Raw genomic sequence first — 26,544 nt, forward strand, 5'->3', positions numbered from 1 at the left:
GGATAGCTCTATCCTGGAGAATAATCTTCAGCTCCTGGAGACTCCTGATAGGTTAGGGGTAATGTCACTAGGCTAGGAATCCAGAGGCTCCACTTTAATGCTTTGGGGACATGGGTTCAAATCCCAATAGCAGCTTGTGGAATTTAGATTCAATTAATAAATCTGAAATTGTAAAGCTACTCATGACAAATAGAAACCCATCCACTGGCCTTCACGTGACTCCAAACCCACGGCAATGTGGTTGACTCTTAAGTTCCCTCTGAAATGGCCTAGCAGGGCAATTAGGGGTGGGCAACAAATGCAGGCCTTGCCAGTGATGCCCACATCCCATGAAAGAAAATCCTGGAAGGATGGCAACCTCTAAAATGGTGGTGGAATTTTCTACCAGTTTCTTTAATCCTAGTTCTCTGGGTTGCTTGCCTCCTCCTCCTTTCCATTGCCCTTAAAGCAGGGGCAGCTTTTATATCATGCTGCTATTCCAAGTCTCTGTCTCTCTAGTCCTCTCTGTTGTATATGTTAGCAAGTCAGTTACAAAATATTAAATTTCTTTTTAAAGAATTTCTACCTTCTATGATTTTAATTGATTCGAGGAGGTAGATTAAAAAGTACTTTAGGTCACTTTATTGCAATCAATCTGAAGGTGTGATGTGGTGTTGTAAAGTATAATGTAGAATTTACATCATAGTAACAGGCCATTCGGCCCAACTGGTCCATGCTGGTGTTTATGCTCCACATGAGCCTCCTCCCACCCCTCTCCATCTCACCTATCAGCATATCCTTTGATTCCTTTGGCTCTCATGTGTTTATCTATCTTCCCCTTAAATGTATGTTATCACCTCAACCACGTGATGTGGGGGTGAGTTCCACATTCTCACCATGCCCTGGATGAAGAAGTTTCTCCCGAATTCCCGATTGGATTTATTAGTGCCTCCCTTATATTGATGGCCTCTCTCATTCTGGCCTCATCTGCAAGTGGAAGCATCTACTCTATGTCTACCCCATTGAACCCATTCACCTCAATGGCCTCCGTCAGTTTTCTCTTTTCTATCTTTCAGACTGTTTCAAAAATGGGAAGTGAAATCTCTGAAAGGCATAAGATTATCTGGTGCCTGGAGAAACTCTACCCACAATAAACGTTCGGTAGTTTGGTTTTGGAGGCAAAGGGTTTTCTGCTGTGTCCTTGGCAGTTCTCAGCTCCTCCCCCATTCATTTTCGCCACCAGCTGACAAGCGCAAAGAAAGGAAGGAAAAGACAAATAACAGACGGAGGAGCGGGGTTTCGAATCCCTGAACACCTGGCTCAGAGGTGAGAAGGCTACTCACTGAGCCACAGCAGACGCCTTGCTGTATTCTTCCAAAACCTCATAAGAACTTTATCAAATGTTTCCCAAAAAGTTAAGGAAATTAAATCCACTAAACCACCTCATCCAATTATTTGGTTCCTTTGTTAAAGAATTCCAGATTTGTGGGATGTATAAAGATGGGAAATTCCTGGGCAAATCCTCCTTTACACTGAACCCTCCTATTAAACCAACAAGTTTTACAGTCAGACACTTCTAAGCTTTAGAAAAGTTGGTGACGATCGTTGTTTTGGTTGATGAATGGAGGGTGAACTTCCTACTGCAGCTCCAACAACACTCAAGAAGCTTAACACCATCTAGGACAAAGCAGCCCTGCTTGTTCAGCATACCATCCATCACCTTAAACATTCACTCCCTCTACCACCGATACACAGTAGCAGCAGTGTGTACCATCTACAAGATACACTGCAGAAACTCACCAGGGCTCCTTAGACAGCATCTTCCAAACCCACGACCACTACCATCTAGAAGGACAAGGACAGCAGACGCATGGGAACACCACCACCTCCAAGTTCCCCTCCAGGTCACTCACCATCCTGTCTTGGGACAACATCACTGCGCCTCCATTGTCGCTGAGTCAAATTCCTGGAATTCCCTTCCTAACAGCACTGTGGGTGTACCTACACCACATGGGCCTGAATTTTCAGGCTGGCGGGATCAGCCCCCACCATCCAAAGAGTTGATGAAGAACACATCTGTGCCAGCTCCAGTAGGCCCGATGCCATTTTATGCTCTAACGAGCATTGATTGGCATAAGGCGGGATTTCTGCCCTTCACTAGGAGGAAGTCCCGCCTTGGGGAGCTGCCAACCAATTTGATTGGCTGGCAGCTCTCCAGTCCCTCCAGGAACAGCACGGCAGTGGCCGGAAGACGCACAGCAGGGAGCTGCCTGGAGCTAAGTGTCGGGAACCAGAGGAGAGGAAAGTGACAGGGGTCCCGGGATGGGGAGGGTAGGGAAGGCCAGGCCTGGGAGGGGGTAAGGTGGTTTCGAGGAGGGCGATTGGTGTCCCGGGGGATAGGCTGGGGGAGGGTCACCAGGCATCAAGGGGAGGTCGTCCTAAGTCAGAAGTGGGCTTCAGACGGAGGTGCCCCATCCCCCTCTTCCTGCCTGAGATCAAACTCTGTTCGTCTTCAGGTTTGCCCCCGATCTGTCATCTGTCCGCCAGCCTAGAAATTGAGGCTGGGCGGGAAAAGGCCATTGAGTGGCCACTTCAGGGCGGTAACTGGGGCAAGGGCGGGCTTCCCATCTGAGGTAAAATCGTGACCAGGTTGGGGCGGGTGGGATCCCAGAGGGAATCCTATCCATGCAATTTCACGCTTGTCCCCATCGCCTCAGTGGTAGGTGGGAGCGTAAAATTCAGCCATGGAGTGCAGCGGCTCAAGAAGGCAGCTTACCATCTTCTTAAGGGCAATTAGGGATGAACAACAAACCATGGCCTGGCCAGTGATGATCACATTCCAAGAACATTTTTTTTACATAAAGCTATTGTTCCCTGTGTGTGCAGGATCACACGTTCTCACCATACAGATCTCAGAAGAAAATATTAACTCCAGAAGATTAGAATCTACCATTATGCAAACTAACAGTGCCAGGACACCCATCGGTCCAAAGTGGACAATTAGAAACAGCTTCACAGTGGTCCTTTGGTCGTTGAGAGGCCGTGAGACGGGCCATAACCTCATAAAACATGACTCAAGAGGAGATCCCAAACAGATTTATATTGAATTGCACAGAATATTATAGTACAGAAACAGGCCATTCGGCCCAACTGGTCGGTGCTGGTGTTTGTGCTCCACACGCGCCTCCTCCCGCCGCCTCTTCATCTCACCCGATTAGCACATCCCTCTATTCCTTTCTCCTTCATGTGTTTACCCGGCTTCCCCTCAAATGCATCTGTACTATTCACCTCGACCACTCCCCGTAGTAGCGAGTTCCACATTCTCACCACTCTCTGGGTAAAGGTGTTTTTTCCATGAAGCCCTTAATTTATCAGTGTCCATCCCACATTTATGACCCCACCCACCCCCCAGATGTCATCTCCCCACAAGTGGAAACATTTCTCCATGCCTACACTGTCATGCCCTCTGTCAGGTCACCCCCTCAGCCCTCTCTTTTCTAGAGAAAAGAACCCCAGCCTGTTCAGTTCTTCGTAGTAGATGTTATAACATCTCAGTTCTGGCGTTATCCTTTTGTTGTGCTTTCTCTTGTGCTTCTCTATCCTTTTTGGAGACCAGAGCTGTTTGTAGTTTGACCAGCAGGAATTTCCTGGCGCTGCTTAGAATTCATTAGAGAAAAAGTTAAAGAGTGGAGTATGAATCTGGTGTGTTAAAGCGACGGTGTCAACACCACGCAGATCAATCAGTTCGAGAATAACTCTGATCACCAGATAAAACTGCTGAGTGACAATGGTCAGGGTTCAGCGTTGGGGTTGTCAGAGTTCCTCCCGCCTGATCTTTACCCAGCTGACACCTACAGAAAAGCATGAGGACCTCGGTTGCAGAGTGGGAACAGGCTCAAATGTGATGTCTTCCATGGCCAACCAGCCATGCAATAGCTCATTGTCTAGACTCCCACATTTGAAATGTCACCTTAATATCCACCCTGCGTCCAAAAAGGTAGGGGAGATAAATAATAAATAGAATCATGATTTGCCTCTTTCTGTTTCCCCGCCCCCATTTCCCTTGCTTTCTTTAATCATTAGGCAATAAATTCTGTTCACACCTTGAAGAGTTCCTGGACAATGTCAGCTGTTGCTCAATGGATAACAATCTTAGCTCTAAGGCAGAAGATTGTGGGTTCAAATCCCACTCCAGAGAATTAAGCACAAAATTTAGGCCAATACTCCCAGCTTGATATGGAGGGAGCGCCGCACAGTCAGAAGGACAATACCGAGGGAGCGCCGCACGGTCAGAAGGACAATACCGAGGGAGCGCCACATGGCCAGAAGGACAATACCGAGGGAGCGCCGCACTGTCAGAAGAACGGTACCGAGGAAACGCCGCACGGTCAGAAGGACAATACCGAAGGAGCGCCGCATGGTCAGAAGGATGGTACCGAGGGAGCGCCGCACGTCAGAAGGACAATACCGAGGGAGCGCCGCATGGTCAGAAGGACAATACCGAGAGAGCGCCGCACGGTCAGAAGGACAGTGCCGAGGGAGCGCCGCACGGTCAGAAGGACAATACCGAGGGAGCGCCGCACGGTCAGAAGGACGGTGCCGAGGGAGCGCCGCACGGTCAGAAGGACAATACCGAGGGAGCGCCGCACGGTCAGAAGGATGGTACCGAGGGAGCGCCGCACGTCAGAAGGACAATACCGAGGGAGCGCCGCACGGTCAGACAGACAATACCGAGGGAGCGCCGCAAGGTCAGAAGGACGGTACCGAGGGAGCGCCGCATGGTCAGAAGGACGGTACCGAGGGAGCGCCGCACTGTCAGAAGGACGGTACCGAGGGAGCGCCGCACTGTCAGAAGGACGGTACCGAGGGAGCGCCGCACTGTCAGAAGGACGGTACAAAGGGAGCGCCGCACAGTCAGAAGGACGGTACCGAGGGAGCGCCGCACGGTCAGAAGGACAGTATCGAGGGAGCGCCGCACGGTCAGAAGGATGATACCGAGGGAGCGCCGCACGGTCAGAAGGACGATACTGAGGGAGCGCCGGACTGTCAGAAGGATGGTACCGAGGGAGCGCCGGACTGTCAGAAGGACGGTACCGAGGGAGCGCCGCACGGTCAGAAGGACAGTGTCGAGGGAGCGCCGTACTGTCAGAAGGATGATACCGAGGGAGCGCCGCACGGTCAGAAGGACAATACCGAGGGAGCGCCGCACTGTCAGAAGGACAATACCGAGGGAGCGCCGCAAGGTCAGAAGGACAATACCGAGGGAGCGCCGCACTGTCAGAAGGACAATACCGAGGGAGCGCCGCACGGTCAGAAGGACAATACCGAGGGAGCGCCGCACGGTCAGAAGGACAGTACCGAGGGAGCGCCGCACTGTCAGAAGGATGGTACCGAGGGAGCGCCGCACTGTCAGAAGGACGGTACCGAGGGAGCGCCGCACTGTCAGAAGGACGGTACCGAGGGAGCGCCGCACTGTCAGAAGGACGGTACCGAGGGAGCGCCGCACTGTCAGAAGGACGGTACCGAGGGAGCGCCGCACGGTCAGAAGGACGGTACCGAGGGAGCGCCGCACTGTCGGAAGGACAATACCGAGGGAGCGCCGCACTGTCGGAAGGACAATACCGAGGGAGCGCCGCACTGCCAGAAGGACGGTACCGAGGGAGCGCCGCACTGTCAGAAGGACGGTACCGAGGGAGCGCCGCACTGTCAGAAGGACGGTACCGAGGGAGTGCCGCACTGTCGGAAGGACAATACCGAGGGAGCGCCGCACTGTCAGAAGGACGGTACCGAGGGAGCGCCGCACTGTCAGAAGGACAGTACCGAGGGAGCGCCGCACTGTCAGAAGGACGGTACCGAGGGAGCGCCGCACTGTCAGAAGGACGGTACCGAGGGAGTGCCGCACTGTCAGAAGGACAGTGTCGAGGAGCGCCGTACTGTCAGAAGTATGGTACTGAGGGAGCGCCGCACGGTCAGAAGTACAATACCGAGGGAGCGCCGCACGGTCAGAAGGACAATACCGAGGGAGCGCCGCACGGTCAGAAGGACAATACCGAGGGAGCGCCGCACGGTCAGAAGGACAATACCGAGGGAGCGCCGCACGGTCAGAAGGACAATACCGAGGGAGCGCCGCACGGTCAGAAGGACAATACCAAGGGAGTGCCGCATGGTCAGAAGGACAATACTGAGGAAGTGCCGCACTGTCAGAAGGTCAATGTCGAGGGAGCGCTGCACGGTCAGAAGGACAATACCAAGGGAGCGCCGCACGGTCAGAAGGACGGTACCAAGGGAGCACCGCACGGTGAGAAGGACGGTACTGAGGGAGCGCCGCACGGTCAGAAGGACAGTGTCGATGGAGCGCCGCACTGTCAGAAAGACGATACCGAGGGAGCGCCGCACTGTCAGAAGGACGGTACCGAGGGAGCGCCGCACGGTCAGAAGGACAGTGTCGAGGGAGCGCCGCACTGTCAGAAAGACGGTACCGAGGGAGCGCCGCACTGTCGGAAGGACGGTACCGAGGGAGTGCAGCACTGTCAGAAGGACAATACCGAGGGAGCACCGCACGGTCAGAAGGACGGTACCAAGGGAGCGCCGCACTGTCAGAAGGACGGTACCGAGGGAGCACCGCACTGTCAGAAGGACGGTACCGAGGGAGCGCCGCATGGTCAGAAGGACAATACTGAGGGAGCGCCGCACTGTCAGAAGGACGGTACCGAGGAAGTGCCGCACTGTCAGAAGGTCAATGTCGAGGGAGCGCTGCACGGTCAGAAGGACAATACCAAGGGAGCGCCGCACGGTCAGAAGGACGGTACCAAGGGAGCACCGCACGGTGAGAAGGACGGTACTGAGGGAGCGCCGCACGGTCAGAAGGACAGTGTCGATGGAGCGCCGCACTGTCAGAAAGACGATACCGAGGGAGCGCCGCACTGTCAGAAGGACGGTACCGAGGGAGCGCCGCACGGTCAGAAGGACAGTGTCGAGGGAGCGCCGCACTGTCAGAAAGACGGTACCGAGGGAGCGCCGCACTGTCGGAAGGACGGTACCGAGGGAGTGCAGCACTGTCAGAAGGACAATACCGAGGGAGCACCGCACGGTCAGAAGGACGGTACCAAGGGAGCGCCGCACTGTCAGAAGGACGGTACCGAGGGATCACCGCACTGTCAGAAGGACGGTACCGAGGGAGCGCCGCATGGTCAGAAGGACAATACTGAGGGAGCGCCGCACTGTCAGAAGGACGGTACCGAGGGAGCGCCGCACTGTCAGAAGGACGGTACCGAGGGAGCGCTGCACGGTCAGAAGGACAGTGTCGAGGGAGCGCCGCACGGTCAGAAAGACGGTACCGAGGGAGCGCCGCACGGTCAGAAGGACAGTGTCGAGGGAGCGCTGCACTGTCAGAAGGACGGTACCGAGGGAGCGCCGCACGGTCAGAAGGACAGTGTCAAGGGAGCGCCGCACTGTCAGAAAGACGGTACCGAGGGAGCGCTGCACTGTCAGAAGGACAATACCAAGGGAGCACCGCACGGTCAGAAGGACGGTACCAAAGGAGCGCCGCACTGTCAAAAGGACGGTACCGAGGGAGCACCGCACTGTCAGAATGATGGTACCGAGGGAGCGCCGCACTGTCAGAAGGACGGTACCGAGGGAGCACCGCACTGTCAGAAGGACGGTACCGAGGGAGCGCCGCACTGTCAGAAGGACGGTACCGAGGGAGCCCCGCACGGTCAGATGGACAGTACCGAGGGAGCGCCGCACTGTCAGAAGGACAGTACCGAGGGAGCGCCGCACTGTCAGAAGGACGGTACCGAGGGAGCGCCGCATGGTCAGAAGGACGGTACCGAGGGAGCGCCGCACGGTCAGAAGGACAGTGTCGAGGGAGCGTCGCACGGTCAGAAGGACGGTACCGAGGGAGCGCCACACGGTCAGAAGGACGGTACTGAGGGAGCATCGCACAGTCAGAAGGACGGTACCGAGGGAGCGCCGCACTGTCAGAAGGACGGTACCGAGGGAGCGCCGCACTGTCAGAACGACGGTACCGAGGGAGTGCTGCACTGTCAGAAGGACGGTACTAAGGGTCCACTGCATTGTCAGCGGGCTAGTGTTAAGGGACTGCTGCTCTGTCAAAGCTTTCAGATGAGACATTAAACCGAAGGTCCACCCTCTCTCGGGTGGAGGTAAAAGATCTCAATGAGGGGCAGGGCAGTTCTCCTCGGTGTCCTGGCCAACGTTTAGCCTTCTTTAACTCCATGATCCAATGCTTCCAGTGGGATCCCAGAATTGCAGGCAGTGCAGGTCATAGGTTAGAGGTCAGGCAGCAAACATTATTCCTTACTCGGCCATCAATGCAGGGCAGTAGAATTAGTTTGGAGATCTGAACATGGGTGATTACTGCAGCAATGTAAGTTACTGATAATTAAATTAATTTAGGCCCTTCACACTGTCAGGCTAATTAACATTTTGCAGCCAGCCTCACTGACAAGAGAACAGCTCATCAGAAAGAAATGTAGACCTTTCAAAGCACCGTGGAAACGCAATAAAAGGCCTGCAGCGTGTTCAAATGGACAGTAATCTTTTGTTTGATTTGTATAAACTGCCTTGATGGTGTCAGTGGGATTCAAGTCTTCATAGCAATACCAACAGGAAAGCAAACTGCTTCTCAAATTCTGGTAATTCACACCTCTCCTATAACAACATCTTGCATTTATACAGCGCCTTTAGTATACTAAAACGTCTGAAGGTGCTTCGCAGGCGTGTTATCAGAAAAAGGTTTGGCACTGAGCCACGTAAGGAGATATCAGGAAAGATGCCCCATATCTTGGTCGAAGAGGTAGGTTTTGGGAGCGTTGCAGAGGAAGAGAGATACAGAGCTGAGGAGGGGTTTAGGGAGGGATTTCCAGAGCTTGGGGCCCAGGCAGCTGAAGGCATGGCCGCCAATGGTGGAGCGATTAAAATCAGGAATGCGTGAGAGGTCAGAACTGGAGGAATGCGGTGACCTTGGAGGGCTGTGGGCTGGAGGAGGTTACAGAAATAGGGATGAGGCCACAGTGGAATGTATAAACTAGAGTGAGAATTTTAAAATGGGGGTGTTCCTCAGCTGGTAGTCAATGTAGGTCAGTGAGCACAGGTAACAGGTGTACTGGGGTGAACATGAGTAGGATACAGGCAACAGAGTTTTGGAAGAGCTGAGTTTTGTGGGAGGTGAAAGATGGGACAGCAGCCAGGAGAGGGTTGGAATAGTTGAGTCCACAACTAAGAAAGCCACGGATGGGGGTTTCAGCAGAAGATTGGCTGTGGCAGCAGCAGAGATTGGGCAAAGTTATGGAGGTGGAAATAGGTGTTCTACATGCAACAATCAACGTGCCAGATTTACAGCCAAAATAGTGGTATCAAAATATGTGATTCTCTTCACATCAATTAAACAACAGCATTTCAATGGACAGTACCAAATTTTACTGGATTGTTCTCAAGATTTATTGTCCATTCGCAGTTGTCCTAAGAAGATGATCGTGAGTCTTCTTTAACCTTTGCAATTATAGCACTCTGACAGTGGTGGTATGTAGAGAACCTCACATTTTAACTCTGCAAAGATAAAGGGAGACAGCCATTCTAAATCTCAGTCAGGACAGAGGATGACTTGGACAGGAACTTACAGGTGATAGTGTTGCCATGGCATCCTTAACATCTTTACCTTCTTAGTAACCTTCTGCTGTGTCCCAACTTCAGTGCAGTACTGAGGGAGTGCTGCCCTGTTGGTGGTGCCATCTTTTGAATGAGACATGAGGACATAAGAAGTAGGAGCAGGAGTAGACCACATGGCCTGCCGAGCCTGCTTCACCATTCAATACCGTCATGGCTGATCTCGAGCTTCAACTCCACCTCCACCCCCCGTCCCCGCCCCCGACCCCCACTACCCTTGATTCCCTGAGAGCCCAAAATTCTGACTATCCCAGCATTAAATACAGTCAACGATGGAGCACTCACAATCGTCTGGGGTAGAGAATTCCAAAGATTCACAACCCTTTGAGTGAAATAACTTCCCCTCATCTCAGTCCTAAATGATCGGCCCCTTATCCTGAGACTGTGCCCCCATGTTTTAGATTTCCCGACCAGTGGAAACAATCTCTCAGTGTCCAACCTATCAAACCCACTTCAGGATCTTGTAGGTCTCAGTGAGATCACCTCTCATTCTTCTAAAACTCCAGAGAATATCAACCCAATTTGCTCATCCTCTCAAGATAAGAAAACTCTTTCACCCCAGGGAACAATCCAGTGAACCTTCGCTGTACCGCCTCCAATGCAAGTACATTCTTCCTTAAATATAGAGACCAAAATTGCACACAGTATTCCAGGCACGGTCTCACCAAAGCCCCGTATAATTGTGGCAATTTTTTTTTTATTCTTATACTCCGATCCCATTGAAATAAAGGCCAACATGACATTTGCCTTCCTAATTACTTGCTGTACCTGAATGCTGCCTCTCTGTACTCCTTGTCCAAGTATACCCAAGTCCCTAGAAGCATCAATATTTACAAGTTCCACACCTCTAAAAAATATTCTGCTTTTCTATTCTTATGACCAAATAACCCCACATTTCCCCACATTATTGTCCTCTGCCACCTTACTGTCCACTCATTTAACCTGCCTATACCTCTTTCAGCCGCTGTCCTCCTCACCCCCTACATTCTCAACTGGCTTTATCTTGTCAGCAAACTTAGATACTTTACTCTCTGTCTCTTTGTCTAAGTTACTAATATAGATAATAAATAGCTGAGGCCCCAGCAATGATCTTTGTGGCATAGGGGGACGGCGTAGTGGTATTTTTGCCGGACTAGTAATCCAGAGACCCACGGTAATGTCCTGTCCCACCGGCAGGACAGACCCAACAGAGGTGGTGGCACAGTGGTATACAGTCGGGAGGGAAGCCTCAACATCGACTCTGGACCCCATCAGGCCAAACATGGGCAAGGATTACAATGTACCACCTTCATGAATCACATGTTGACCACCACTTGGAGGAAGCACTGAGGGTGGCAAGGGCGCAGAATGTACTCTGGGTGGGGGACTTCAACGCCCATCAATGAGAGTGGCTCGGTAGCACCACTACTGACTGAGCCCTAAAGGGCATAGCTGCTAGACTAGGTCTGTGGCAGGTGGTGGGGGAACCAACAAGAGGGACAAACATACTTGAACCCATCCTCACCAACCTGCCTGCCACAGATGCATCTGTCCATGACAGTATCGGTAGGAGTGACCAACACACAGTCCTTGTGGAGATGAAGTCCTGCCTTCACAATGAGGATACCCTCCATCGTGTTGTGTGGCACCACCACTGCGCTAAATGGGATAGATTTTGAACAGATCTAGCAACTCAAGACTAGGCATCCATGAGGCACTGTGGGCCATCAGCAGCAGCAGAATTTTACTCGAACACAATCTGTAACCTCATGGCCCAGCATATCCCCCACTCTACCATTACCATCAAGCCAGAGGATCAACCCTGGTTCAATGAAGAATGCAGGAGGGCATGTCAGGAGCAGCACCAGGCATTCCTAAAAATGAGGCGTCAACCTGGTGAAGCTATAACTCAGGACTACTTGCGTGCCAAACAGCAAGTGATAGACAGAGCTAAGCGATCCCATAACCAACAGACCAGATCTAAGCTCTGCAGTCCAGCCACATCCAGTCATGAATGATGGTGGACAATTAAAAACTCACTGGAGGAGGAGGCTCCACAAATATCCCCATCCTCAATGATGGAGGAGCCCAGCACATCAGTGCAAAAGTTGAGGATGAACATTTGCTACAATCTTCAGCCAGAAGCGCCGAGTGGATGATCCATCTCGGTCTCCTCCGGAGGTCCCCAGCATCACAGATGCCAGTCTTCAGCCAATTCGGTTCATTCCACATGATATCAAGAAATGGCTGAAGGCACTGGATAGTGCAAAGGCTATGGTCCCTGACAATATTCCAGCAATGGTACTGAAGAGTTGTGCTCCAGATCTTGCCGCGCCCCTAGCCAAGTTGTTCCAGTACAGCTACAACACTGGCATCTACCCGACTATCTGGAAAATTGTCCAGGTATGTCCTGTACACAAAAAACAGGACAAATCCAACCCAGCCAATTACCGCCCCAATCAATCTACTCTCAATCATCAGCAAAGTAATGGGAAGGGTCATCAACAGTGCTATCAAGCGGCACTTGATTAACAATAACCTGCTCACTGACGCCCAGTTTGGGTTCCACCAGGGCCACTCAACTCCTGACCTCATTATAGCCTTGGTTCAAACATGGACAAAGGACCTGAACTCCCGAAGTGAGGAGAGAGTGACTGCACTTGACATAAAGGCAGCATTTGACCGAGTGTGGCATCAAGCAACCCTAGCAAAACTGGAGTCAATGGGAACAAAAACAAAAAATGCTGGAAAAGCTCAGCAGGTCTAACAGCATCTGTGGAGAGAAAGACAGTTAACTGTTTCAAGTCCGTAAGACTGTTCTTCAGACTAAAGAGAAGTAAAAATTTTTACTTCTCTTTAGCTCTGAAGAAGAGTCATACGGACTCGAAATGTTAACTCTGTCTTTCTCTCCACAAATGCTGTTAGGCCGGCTGAGTTTTTCCAGCATTTTGTTTTTGTTTCAGATTTCCAGCATCCGCAGTATTTTGCCTTTATCTTGGAGTCAATGGGAATCAGGGGGAAAACTCTCCGCTGGTTGGAGTCATACCTAGCACAAAGGAAGATGGTTGTGGTTGTTGGAGGTCAGTCATCTCAGTTCCAGGATATCACTGCAGGAGTTCCTCAGGGTAGTGTCCTCGGCCCGATCATCTTCAGCTGCTTCATCAATGACCTTCCTTCCATCATAAGGTCAGAAGTGGGGATGTTCCTGATGATTGCACAATGTTCAGCACCATTAGCAACTCCTCAGATACTGAAGCAGTCCATATCCAAATGCAGCAAGACCTGGACAATATCCAGGCTTGGGCTGACAAGTGGCAAGTAACATTTGTGCCACACAAGTGCCAGGCAATGACCATCTCCATCAAGAGAGAATCAAACCATCACCCCTTGATGTTCAATGGCATTACCATCATTGAATCCCCCACTATCAACATCTTGGGGGTTACCATTGACCAGAAACTGAACTGGACAAGCCATATAAATACTATAGCTACAAGAGCAGGTCAGAAGCTAGGAATCCTGTGACGAGTAACTCACCTCCTGGCTCCCCAAAGCTTGTCCACCATCTACAAGGCACAAGTCAGGAGTGTGTTGGAACACTCTCCATTTGCCTGGATGAGTGCAGCTCCCACAACACTCAAGAAGCTTGATACCATCCAGGACAAAGCAGCCCACTTGATTGGCACCACATCCACAAACATTCACTCCCTTCACCACCGACGCACAGTAGCAGCAGTATGTACCATCTACAAGATGCACTGCAGAAACTCACCAAGGCTCCATCAACAGCCCCTTCCAAACTCACGACCACTACCATCTAGAAGGACAAGGGCAGCAGATAGATGGGAACGCCACCACCTGGAAGTTCACCTCTAAGTCACTCACCATCCTGACTTGGAAATATATCACCGCTCCTTCACTGTCGCTGGGTCAAAATCCTGGAACTCCCTCCCTAACAGCACTGTGGGTGTACCTACACCACAGGGACTGCAGCGGTTCAAGAAGCCAGCTCACCACCACCTTCTCAAGGGCAACTAGGGATGGACAATAAATGCTGGCCCAGCCAGCGAAGCCCACATCCCGTGAATGAATAAACATAAAAACTCGACACAGCCTGCCAACTTGAAAATGTCCCATTTATCCCTTAAACCAAGGCTCCACCTGCCCTTTCAGGTGGGCATGAAAGATCCCATGGCCAATATTTCAAAGAAGAAAAAGGAAGTCCTCCCCAGTGTCCTGGGTCAATACTTATTCCTCGCCCAACTCAATCAAAAAAAAAGATCATTTGGTCATTATCAGATTGTTACTTGTGCACAAATTGGCTGCCACTTACATCGCCTACATTACAACGCTTTAAAATTACTTCATTGGCTGTTAAGCGCTTTGGGGTGTCCTGGAAGCTATAGGAGTGCAAGGTACTTTTCTTTAACTATAAATCCTAACACAAACCTCAGGACCCCAACGTCTCAGTGAGGGTTGGAGTGTCTAATCGCCACTGGAAGGATTAATGGAAGAAGAACAAGAGGCCGACAGTGAAGGAAGCAGCTGGACTGGCTTAACCAGAACTCCAACAACGCAAGTGGATAAGGTAGTCAGGAAGGCATATGGCATGATTGCCTTCATTGGCAGGGGTATTGAGTATAAAAGCTGGGAAGTCATGCTGCAGTTGTATAGAACCTTGGTTAGGCCACACTTGGAATATTGCGTGCAATTCTGGTTGCCACATTACCAGAAGGATATGGAGGCATTGGAGAGGGTGCAGAGGAGGTATACCAGGATGCTGCCTGGCCTGGAGGTTATTAGCTATGAGGAGAGGTTGGAGAAACTCGGATTGTTCTCACTAGAGCAACGGAGATTGAGAGGCGACTTGATAGAAGTTTACAAAATTATGAGTGGCATGGGCAGAGTAGATAGTCAGAAGCTTTTTCCCAGAGTGGAAAAGTCAATTACTAGGGGACACAGATTTAAGGTGAGAGGAGAAAACTATAGAGGAGATGTGCGGGGCAAGTTTTTTAAGCAGAGGGTAGTGAGTGTCTGGAATTCGCTGCCAGAGGAGGTGGTGGAAGCAAGTACGATAGTGGTGTTTAAGAGGCAGCTTGACAAATACATGAATAGGATGGGAATAAAGGGATACAGACCCCGGAAGTGCAAAATGTTTTAGTTGACAGGCAATATGATCAGCGCAGGCTTGGAGGGCCGAAGGGCCTGTTCCTGTGCTGTACTTTTCTTTGTTCTTTGTTCTGACCTTGGCTACGGTAAATTGTCCCCCTGTGATGGACTAGTGTCCCACCCTGCATGCACCCTGCCTAGCACCTGTTGGGAGAGGCTCTGACTCCCTGTGACCCTGAATTGGATGAGGCAGCTCTGGAAAAGTGAATGTGATGAGGGAAAAATGTCATCGGACAAACCAAGGAAATGTAATTTAACACATTGACATGCTAGGGCTGATGTTGACAGATGTGTAAAAATCCATTTGCAGGTTGTATTAGATTCCTATTTGACAGTGATCTGGTTTACAATGAGGGCTGGCGTATCTGACAGTTTGACAATCTGGTCTCAATGGTTGGGTCAATCTGCTCTGAACCTGGGCCTTGGCAACACAGGAATTGTAAAGCGCTCAGTTCTAGTTTTGATATGGCTGATGTGAAGGATGGTTTATAGTCAGCAAAGTGTAAAGTGTTAACATGATGCCCCTGTGATGGGTCTGCCCCTGTTTACATCCTCTCAGTTGGCTGTTATTTGCTTTGGCTGCACTGAGTGGCCTCTCCTTCCTGTGCCGCAAGTGGAGATGGAAGCAGAAGGCATGGGTTCTCTCGGAGACTATTAGCTCTGTTAATTCAACACTCCAATTCCTGAACTGATCCCAGTCCTGACCATGTGCAATAATCACTACAATATAATGACCTCCGTTACATTAAGTCAACATCAGGGACCAGGTGATATCAAATACTTAGGTTCGAACTCTTGCCCTTTCCCCCTCCCAAAAAAAAATCCAAAAACATTCCTAGGATGGTGATAGTTGAGAGCCCCATCTCCCAGAGTTCAGAAGAATACTTCTGAAGCAAAGAACTATACACTGAAATGAAAAAAAAGGCAATGGAACATTCTGCATAATAACAGAATGGAGAGTTGGCAGGTAGATGTAATACTATTTCAAATACTCAAAATCACTTTGACCTCTGGAAGAACCCCAATTTTCAGTTCTCCACCTTTGGTGGGTATTCCTTTGCTGCCGAGTCCCTGGGATCTGGAATTCCCACCTTAAACCTCTCCACATCGCAATCTTTCTCTCTTATCTTTTAAGATGTTCCTTAAAACCTACCTCTTTGACCAAGCTTTTGGTCACCTGTCCTTAACACCTCCTTATGAGGCTCGTGTCAACTTTTGTTTGATAAACACTGCTGTGAAGTGCCCGGGGATGTTCTACTATATTTGCGGTGATACAACAAGTCCCCATTTTAAGTTGCCCCATTTTAAGTTGTTTTGCTTTTTACATTGATCAGTTAATGGGGCCTGTATACTCATACAGCGTCGCTTTAAAGTCATTTCATGCTGGCCCTGCTGTAGGGCCGCGTGACTTGGTTGGCGTCATTTTGGAGCAGCCGGAGTGGGGGTCAGGCAGCAGCAGAGGCTGCAAACCAGAGGGTCAGCGAGAGGGAGGGTCCACAGCAATCAGGAGGGTCAGTGAATGGGTTAAGTGGTGAGCAGGAGGTTCGGCCAGCAGGAGAGGCAGCGAGCAGGAGGCGAGCAGTAAGTCAGCATATTTCGTTTATATTTTTTTAAGTTTATTTTATAAGTTATTACATTTACCATTACAGGAATTTAGGAATGTAGAGTGAAATCTAGCCTTAGAATGTTCCTTCTTTCTCCTTGAGATTAGCAGTGGGAATCAAGGGAAGGCCCCTTATACATAATTGTTTCAGTTTTGATAAGTAGTAAATTCAATAATACGATTCACTTTGGAAAGATTATACACGTTATCATAATTCTCAGTGAATTATGTACACAAGAGTGGAAAGTTGCTGTCAACTCTTGAGGAAGAGCCTACACTTTCGATAAACTGGACCATCGAAACCTTTTCAAGCCGCTCAGGTTAAATGATGAAAATTAAACTTCATCATATCAAAAACTACATAATTAAACCTTGATCAATGGTGTTCCACAAATAACATTTCAGGGCTCAAAACAAACCAAAGAACGACTGCATTGCACAAGACTGTTTGATCTTCCCTGTCTGTAAGATGTTTAATACCCATTGCCAACCGCGTATTTATCCAGTCCTCATCAAAGGAGTTTCCCTCAACCCACCATTAGTCTCTTTCGTTACAAAGCTCTTCCACTTTCATTCAAATTGTAAACCACAGGTGAAGAACAAAGATCTAGCAGAAAGGATACCACCAGTGTTGAAGAGATTGCGACAAAAAAAACGAGACAAATGGGGTAATGATGGTCTCGTGATGCCCAATTAGGTTTTAAAAGTCAGGTGATTGTAAGGGAAGTAGCCAACGGTTTTTATAAATTATCAGAAATGTAATTTGTCCCAATCTGGCCACGTTTTTAAAATTTGTCAAGAAGTAGAATACTGCGGAGGCTGGAAATCCAAAACCAAATCAGAAAATGCTGGAAGACAAAACTCAGCAGGTTAGGTAGAGTCCGTGTAGAGAGAGAGAAAAAGAGTTTCCGTTTCAGGTCTGTGACCATCTGGTGAAAAGAGGAAAGACAGTGGCAGATGGAGTTCAAAGTGCGGCAGTGTGAGGTCATTCACTCTGGATTCATGAGCAATAGATCAAGGCATTTTCTAAATGGCGAAAAGCTAGGAACGGTGGAGATGGAGGAGTCCAAGTACACAAATCAAAGTTAATACAAAAAAACAATGCGCCTGCCGATCTCTCAAGTATTTTTTATTCATTCATGGGGTGTGGACATCACTGGCTTGCCCATCCTTAATTGCCCTATTTCAGAGGGCAGTTAAGAGTCAACCACATTGCTGTGGGTCTGGAATCAATGGTAGGCCAGACCAGGTAAGGATGGCAGATTTCCTTCCCTAAAGGACATTAGTGAACCGGATGCGATTTTACAACAATCAACAATTAGTCTTTTAATTCCAGATATTTATTGAATTCAAATTGCACTACCTGCCATGGTGGGATCTAAACCCAAGTCCCCAGAGCATCACCATGGGTCTCTGGATTACTAGTCCAGTAGCAATACCACTACACCATCACCTCCCTCTCAGTATAGAATATTAAGGGGTGGTCTAATTGAGGTGTTTAAAATGATTAAGGAACTTGATAGGGTAGATAGAGAGAAACTATTTCCTCTTGGGGGGCGGGGAGGAGATTCCAGATCAAGGGGGCAGAACCTTAAAATTCGAGCCTAGGCTGTTCCGGGGTGATGTCAGGAAGCGTTTCTTCACACAAAGGGGAGTGGAAATCTGGAACTCTCTCCCCCAAAAAGCTGTTGAGGCTGGGAGGTCAATTAAACACTTCAAAGCTGAGATGAATATAATTTTGTTGGGTAAGGGGATTAAGGGATATGGAACCAAGGTGGGTAGATGGAGTTAAGGTACAGATCAGCCATGATCTAATTAAATGGCGAGACAGGTTTGAGGGATTGAATGGCCTCCCCTTGTTCCTATGTTCCGAACATACATTTTCTGCATCCCTCGGCATTTTGACAAGCTGGATCGGGCCCACTTCCGATTCTTTACTAGAGTTCGATATTTTTATCTTGGCACAACTTAACCAACACCACAATGGCCACATACACCCTTGCTTCAGAAAGAGAGCAGCTGGGAAGGGGAGACTGAGGCAGTCCCTGAGATATACGGAGTTTCTGCAGGAGCCAAGCAAAATGGTGTTAGCCTTGCCAATGCTGAACTGCAGAAAGTGTCAGCTTATCCAGAACATGCATGCCTGCATTGGCAAAGAGCAGGGCAGACAGACATGAAACATAACACGTGGGATCCAGTTAGCAGTCATCGACACGTGTATGTAAGCTAACACCATACTTACAGATGATATGATTGAAGGGAAAAGGATAGATGTGGAAATGAGCATAGGGTTGACAGGCTTCCAGGATTGTCCTGGAAGAAGGAGCTGAGGATTAATCTGTCACAAGCAACCATAAGCACATTGTTGGTGTTTTCTTTTAACTCTTCTGTCGACTAGACTTCTTTAAAAAGTTGAGAGAAAGAAAGGATGTTTGGGACAAAACCTCCAGGAATTGTCAACTGAAGTTGGCAACCCTAAATACAGAGGGTGAATGAATGTTCGAGTTTGTGGCTATATGCTGGGGCTGGCTAAGGGGGAGGACAGATCATTCAAGGAGAAAGACTAATGATGTAGGAACAGGGCTGAACTGAAACAACACTGAGACACAGCGTGTAAAGGAAATATTCCACACCCTGCTCCAATTTAGCCAGTTATATCGGACAATCTATGTTAGGCTTTCACTAAAATTAGACTGCATCAAATTTTTCAGATATCTTAGACCGAGTCAAAAAAAAATCGCAAGAACTTTATTGGTCACAGAAATAACCGAGAATATGATACCCACTTTGAACGTGTCCGAATTGCACTGAACGTTTTCTGTTGACTTGCTGTGTTAGTGTTGCTGTTTAGTAAGGAATATCAGCAGAATGTCTGTACTTCTTAATCATTTAATCAGAAAGAAAAAGAAAAATTTGCATTTATATAGCACTTTTCACACACACTGGATGTCCAAAAGTGCTTCACAGTCAATGCAATATCTTTTGAAGTGTAGTCACCATTGTAATGTAGAAGCCAACTTGTGCACAGCAAGCTCCCACAAACAGCTATGTGATAACGACCAAATAATCTGTTTTAGTATTGTTGATTGAGGGATAAATATTGGCCACGACACCAGGGATCTATTTTTTTATTTATGGGATACGGAAGTCACTTGGCATGGCGAGCATCTGTTGCCCGTCCCTAATTGCCCTTAGGAACAGTTAAGAGTCGACCACAAATTGCTCTGGTTCTGGAGTCGCATGTAGGCCAGACCAGGTAAGGACGGCAGATTTCCTTTCCTGAAAGAGCAATAGTGAACCAGATGGGTCTTTTACAACAATCAGTGATAGTTTCATGGTTACCATTATTGAAACTAGCTTTCAATTTTTTAAAAAAAATTAATTGAATTTAAATTCCACCAACTGCCATGGTGGGCCATGCCCCCTCGATTACTAGCCCAGCGACATTACCACTATCTCTGGGCCACTATCTCTCCATAGATCAAACAATAAATCTCTTGCTCTTCTTTGAAATAGTCCCAGAAGTGTGTAACATATAACAGCAACTTGCATTTATATAGCGCCTTTAAAGCAGTAAAACGTCCCAAAGCATTTCACAGGTGCCATTATCAGATAAAAATGCGACATAATTATACACCATTAATTGCAAGAATGGATCACGGAAACAATTTAATGGCCTGAATCAGCGTAAAATATGCTGAGTTAATTGGCAGATCCACACATTCGGCCAAAGTGCCGAGTCACTGGCTGTTTGTTGCTCTGATTCGAGTCTTGTGCAGAACACGAGCCTTCAAGTGAGAGTTCAAGCGAGTTCTTTGATGAAGTAACAGAAAGGGCCAAAGAGGGTATTATGGTTGATGTTGTGTATATGGACTTGCAAAAAGCATTTGTTAAAGTACTACATAGTAGATGGGCTAGCAAAATTGGAGCCTGTGGGATTAAACGGGCAGCGGCTGTGTGGATACAGAACTGTCTATTGGACAGAAAGCAGAGAATTGTGGTGAATTGTTGTGTGTCAGATAGAGAAAACTTGCAGGACAATGGGGTGAGATGAGGAGAAACTTGTTGATGTAGTAAATTGTTGTGATCTGGAATGTGCTGCCTGATAGGGCAGTGGAAACAGATTCAACTGTAACTTTCAAAAGGGAATTGGATAAATACCTGAAGGGGAAATATTTGTATGGCTAGGGAGAAAGCACAGGAGGGAGTGGATAGATCTTTCAAAGAGACAGCACAGATACGATGGAGTGAATGGCCTTCTTCTGCACTGCCTCATTCTATGATTCTATACTGTGAATATCTTGTTCATTCAGCATGTGGCTGGTGTGGAGAACAGAAGTTTAAAAGTGTGTGTGTCTGTGTGTGTGTGTACACGTGTTTGGGCATGTGTGCGTGTATATGGGGGTGTATGTGTGTGCGTGCATGCATATGTGTGTGTCTGAGTGTCAGTGCATGTGCACATGTGTATGGGGATGTATGCGTGTGCGTGTGTGTCTGTGTGTGTTTGGGCATGTGTGCGTGTGTATGGGGGTGAATGCGTGTGTGTGTGTTTGTGCAAGTGTGCGTCTGTGTGTATGGGGGTGAATGCATGTGTGTGTGTTTGTGCAAGTGTGCATGTGCGTGTGTGTATGGGGGTGAATGCGTGTGTGTGTTTGCGCAAGTGTGCGTGTGTGTGTGTATGGGGGTGTATGCGTGTGTTTGTGTGTGTGCGTGTGTGTGTGTGTGCGTGAGAGGGAGAGAGAGAAAATGAAAACTCTCCTACCAGAAGTAACATTGGCCTTTTCCATGTGGTTAATCCCAGGATTCCTGAAAGGATCACCTGTAAATGAAAATTACATTTTAAGTCATGGGGTTACCCTCAGGCTCAAACACACTTGAAAATAAAGCCATCTCCACAAAACAAAATCAAATCAGTTTACGTATGTTGCAGGAAACTTCATCTAGGTACCCTACACAAATTTATAATCTGTAAAACCCAGGCCACAAAGCAAAGCCTGCTAATGGAGACAGAAGAATATGAGAAATAAGAGCAGTAGACCATTCAGCCCCTTGGGCCTGGTCCACCATTCAATACATTCAGTGCTGGTCTTTGGCCTCAACTCCACTTTCCTGCCAAGTGACAGTCAATGAAGTACAGGTGAGTACCAATGTAACTTCTTAATGGGGATTAAAAACGAGATGGTTATTTGTGAACTGGTGCAGGTCGCAGTTAGATCAGGGAAGATTAAGGGGAGCTTTAATAGATGTGTTCAAAATCACAAAGGATTGTGATAGTGTAAATAAGGAGAAACTGTTTCCCATGGCAGGAGGGTCGATAACCAGAGGGACATGGATTTAAGGGGGTTGTCCATAGAAACAGAGGGAGCATGAGGAAACTTTTTTTTTCAATACAGTGACTTGTTGTGATCTGGAATGCGCTGCCTGAAAAGGCGGTTGAAGCAGATTCAATAGGAACTGTCAAAAGAGAATGGATAAATACTCGACAGGGAGAAAATTATAGGACTATGGGAAAAGTACAGGGAAATGGAACCAATGGGATAGCTCTTTCAAAGAACGAGCATGGGCATAATGTGTCGGGTGGCTTCCTTCTGTGCTGTTTCGTTCTGTGATTCTGGTCATTATTATGACAGAGCTGATGGTAAAGGCTGAGTTTCCAAATCCCAGAGGGAAACTTGAAACAATTGTCATTACCCATTTTTGCAATTTGCATGTTTCGAGATGCAGGCTTTGAATTCAGTAGTAATAAGACCACCGAGTCTCAAGAGGTTTTTTATATAAAACTAAATTAAGCATTTATTAATTTAACAACAAATTAAACACATACACATGGCTACAAATTCCTATTATAATAACATTTAAACAAATCCCCAAATTGACCACTCCCAGGTAAATCTCCACCAAGGCAACAGTAACTCATCTATTTTACAAGACCCCGGGCAAAGCACATTTGACCTTATGAATTCAAAATGAGGTTCCTTGCGAATTGGTTTCTTACAGACACAGTTGGAGGCATACAGACTAGTTAGATCTTAAATGCCTCCTCCTCATAAACACAAACTCCTTTCTGTTTATACCTAGCTTTTCCTTTGAATGTAAATTTTCCATTGTATTACTAGGTTTTTAATTTTACCTCTTCTAACAATAACATCTTTTCATCTCACCAATTTTATTAGTAAGCTGAAAAAATAAACACATTGCTTAGAGTCTTCTAGCTAGGTGCAAGATTTCACCCATTCTTTTGAATGCTTTATTTAAAAACGCAAATTGCCCCCTTGACACCTATGTTTCTAAACTCCCCCATGTTTATCTAATTACCATTTCAAACCTATTTCTTTCTATACATCAAAGCCTCTAGACCAGCTGTCTTTAGTCCAATTAAGAACACACACATACACACACATAGACAGATACTGCTAAACTCTATTTAAAAAAAATAATTTCTAATAACATTATAGACATTAATCTCTTCATGACATCATCCACACACCAGGGAGGCAGGGGGAGTGGGTTTGGGGGGTGTGAGGAGGGGTGGAATTTGCCTTGTTCTTAGGAGTACATGTTAATACAGATACCAGAGTATAAATGTAAATTATTACTGGAGACTAAACCTTGTCAATGGGCCTCAATACAGCACAGTGTGATTCTCAAACTGTGGGGGACACATCCCATTAGATGGGCTGAGGCTACTGAGCTAGCATATAGCAAAAGAAAAAGAAATAATTTATCAAGGTCTGTCAAAATATGTACAATAATATTACAACCAGACATCAGAAAACACATTACCAAGACCTGAGGCTGTTGTTGAGACTGCAACTCATATTTTTCTTCAAATTAAAGGTGAGGAAGGTATTCATTAGATAAGACATGTAGACATTTGGAAGACTTTTCTACAAGAACTTCCAGTAGGTTCACAATCTAGTCCTGAAGTGAAGGAAGTTGCCAGTACAATGGGCTACAGTGCAAGCTTCAGTGACAAGATCCACTCTGTGCTTATCATGGAAATTAGCAGGTTTCCATTCACTTACTGCAGCATCAACACACTCACTTTTACTAACTGCCTACATTTATGTTCCGGTTCAACACATCTCACTGCGTGTACATTAATCCCATCATCGTGAGCCGAGAGCATTGAACAACGTAGAATGCACAGCACAGCAACGTGCCGTTCAAACCAACTGGTATATAGCATCACTTGTGCTCCGCACAAGTCTTGTCTTAGCCCCCTTCACCTCACTCTATCAGCACATCACTCCAAGCAACACCAGAAAAATGGTAAGAGGAAACTCCAATTAAAATGGTTTGCAAATTCAGGAGTCGAATGAGAGGGAGAGGAAACACAAATGTAACGGTTTGGGGATTTTCATCCCATATTCCTATCTTTGTGAGCCATTCCCACAGATGGCAGCATTCTAAATGGTTAGGCAGTCATTTAAGAACAATCTAGAGCTTAGGAACAGGAAGAGGCTATTCAGCCCCTCGAGCCTGTTCTACCATTCAGTGAGATCCTGGCTGACCTGTGACCTAACTCCATCTGCCCGCTGTTGCTCAAAATCCCTCAATACCCATGCCTAACAAAAATTGAACAATCTCAGATTTAAAATTAACAAGTGATTAATTTGCAAAAGAGAATTCCAAATATCTACCACCCTTTGGCTAACTTCACTCCCAAAAGTTCTGGCTCTGATTTTTAGACTGTGTTCCCGAGTCTTAGATAACCCAGGCAGCAGAACAACTTCTCTCTACCTGCCATTCCTGCTCCCCTTAACATCTCGAAAACTTGGATCAAGTCACGCCACCATCACTCACCGTCCCCCCACCTCCACTCTCCCATCCTCACAAGAAATGTGTTTTTGCCAGTCCCCAGGTCAGAGGAAATGCCCACTGTTCATACTTTCACCCAGAATTTGTGGTCGTAATGATGGTAGATCTGTCAATGTTCAATGTCGTTACTGTGCAAAATTGACAGCAACTTCTGGCGTCTGCACCTGAGTAGTTAAACGCATAAATCCAAATGTTGCTGTCAATGATACCCCACTCCTCCACAGGGTGCACTGTTGAGTTCTTGGCAGATAAAATCCGCACAGAATCTGTGATTTGGCATGAACTTCTATTTTTATGCAATATTCCCATTGTGAAAACCACTGAAAAGGTTTTGTTTTGTTGAACGAAGGTAACTGAGGTTTTAGAGGGTGTACAAAGTAATAATTACTGCTGAACAACCTCTCTGGCCCTGCAAAGCTAATTTATAAGTGTGGGGTTTCATTCCACCATTCTATGATTTTTAAAATAATAAATATAATCTTCTTCAAAAGTTTATGATATTTCAGCATCTAGAGTGATTCCATGTATATATCCTAAACTTCATTTTGCTTTCATTAAAATTATGAAAAAGTAGATTATAACCTATTCATTTTACTCACTGGTTTGCTGACTGTGAGAATTCTTCAATCTGATTGGCTGATCAGCAAGCTTGATGACCTCACTATTTCTGGACACCATAGGTCCCCTACATGTGGTGCCAGATGAAAATTTACGTTGTGATAGGGGAGATCCATGCCAAAAAAATAGATTTTTGTGGGAAGTTTCCTTCGAGGTCAGTGTCGAGTGTCATCCTTGCAGCACTGACTACAAAACCCAGGCCACTGGTGACTAATCCACGTACATGCACGGTTAGCAACTAATCCCTGTTCTCTACTGCCTTGCCTGATCTGTAGCTTTCTGGAAATGATTTCCTTAATTTGGTGTAGATGATTAGATTAGATCACTCATCTAATTAATGATGCCTTCAATTTGCCAATAACTACACATGGAATTCTTACTTTGTTAATGAAACATTCTCAAACCTAATCAATTACAATATTTTGGAAACCATTTCTTTTGCTTTGCAATATGAATTTTACACAAACTAGCCCAGCTGTTTTCAGCTTAGTAAAAAATTGTTGGCAAATAACAACAACCCGAGGATATAGTCCAATCGCACAGTAAAGACAGCTGCAACTCATCAATCCATTGGCTATTTACAAAGAGTTAACAGCCGAACCTTAATTTTCATCATTCCATCATTGGCGACCGTGCCTTCAGCTATCTGACCCTAAGTTCTGGAATTCTCCCCCTAATCCTCTTCATCTCTCTCTTTCCTGCAAGAGGGTTGGCATTAAGGAAGTCTTGCTGCAATTATACAGCATCTAGAGTACTGGGCACAGTTTTGGTCTCCTTACCTAAGGAATGTGCCTTAGGGGAGGTGTAATGAAGGTTCACCAGATATATTTCTGGGATGAGAGATTAAATAAATTGGGCCTATATCCTCTGGAGTTTAGAAGAATGAGGTGATCTTGTTGTAAACATATAAAATTCTTAGCGGGCTTGACAGAGCAGAGGGAAGCTCGTTACCTCTTTCTACTGAGAGGTTGTTTCCCCTGATTGGAGAGCCTTGAACTCGGGGTCACCGCCTCAGGATAAGTGGTTAGACATTTAGAACTGAGATGAGGAAAAATGTCTTCACGCGGAGGAATTCTCTACCCCAGAGAGCTGTGGTTGCTCCATCGTTGAGTAGATTCAAGATTGAAACCCATAGGGGTATGGGGATCGAACAGAAAAGTGCAGTTGATGTAGAAGATCAGCTATCATTTTATTATACAAAGAAAGGGACAAATAATAAGAGAGTCAGAGTCTTGTGCCATTCCATCATTTGACCTCAAGCACCCCACCCCAAGACCAACCAGGACTTAGCTAAGGCCCACTGCCTTCTCAAATGGGCAAGCTGCCTCTGGAGATGCCCTGTTATTGAAAAGAGGCCCAATGCCTACTGGCTTCCTGATTGGAGCATGTACTGTCTGAAAACTACCCCTCCAAGTAAAGATGAATATCTTACGGATCAACGAGTGCATTCACAGAACACAAAGTAAATCTTACTTTCCGTTCCTGCATACTTCATATTGTTAAGGTTTGTTAACGTCTTGTCAATTATATTGTTAAGGTTTGTTAATGTCAATTACATTGTTAATGTTAAGAGAAACAGGTGATGGGTATTTATTGTCTTTGAGAGCATATAAATAGGGGATAGCTGGGACACTGGGTTGTGTGGGAGGAGAGCTATGAGACTGAACAAGTCAATAAACTCTCTC

The 26,544-nt window shown here is 47.1% G+C and overlaps 2 protein-coding genes across 5 annotated transcripts in view; both read right to left on the minus strand.

Annotated features, from left to right (window-relative positions):
• The window catches only part of fam189a2 (family with sequence similarity 189 member A2), a 109,331-nt gene that overhangs the window by 73,848 nt on the left and 8,939 nt on the right, over positions 1-26,544 (minus strand). For both annotated transcript variants that reach the window (XM_078530053.1, XM_078530043.1), the window contains exon 2: positions 21,183-21,239. In XM_078530053.1, the coding sequence (XP_078386179.1) occupies positions 21,183-21,239 (57 nt within the window). The remainder of the gene's footprint in view (positions 1-21,182; positions 21,240-26,544) is intronic.
• Positions 1-26,544, minus strand: part of LOC144668223 (phosphatidylinositol 4-phosphate 5-kinase type-1 beta-like) — a 387,051-nt gene that overhangs the window by 33,046 nt on the left and 327,461 nt on the right. The gene's annotated exons all lie outside the window — the stretch shown is intronic.

The sequence above is a fragment of the Cetorhinus maximus genome, chromosome 2 (assembly GCF_964194155.1).
Source record: "Cetorhinus maximus chromosome 2, sCetMax3.hap1.1, whole genome shotgun sequence".
NCBI lineage: Eukaryota > Metazoa > Chordata > Chondrichthyes > Lamniformes > Cetorhinidae > Cetorhinus > Cetorhinus maximus.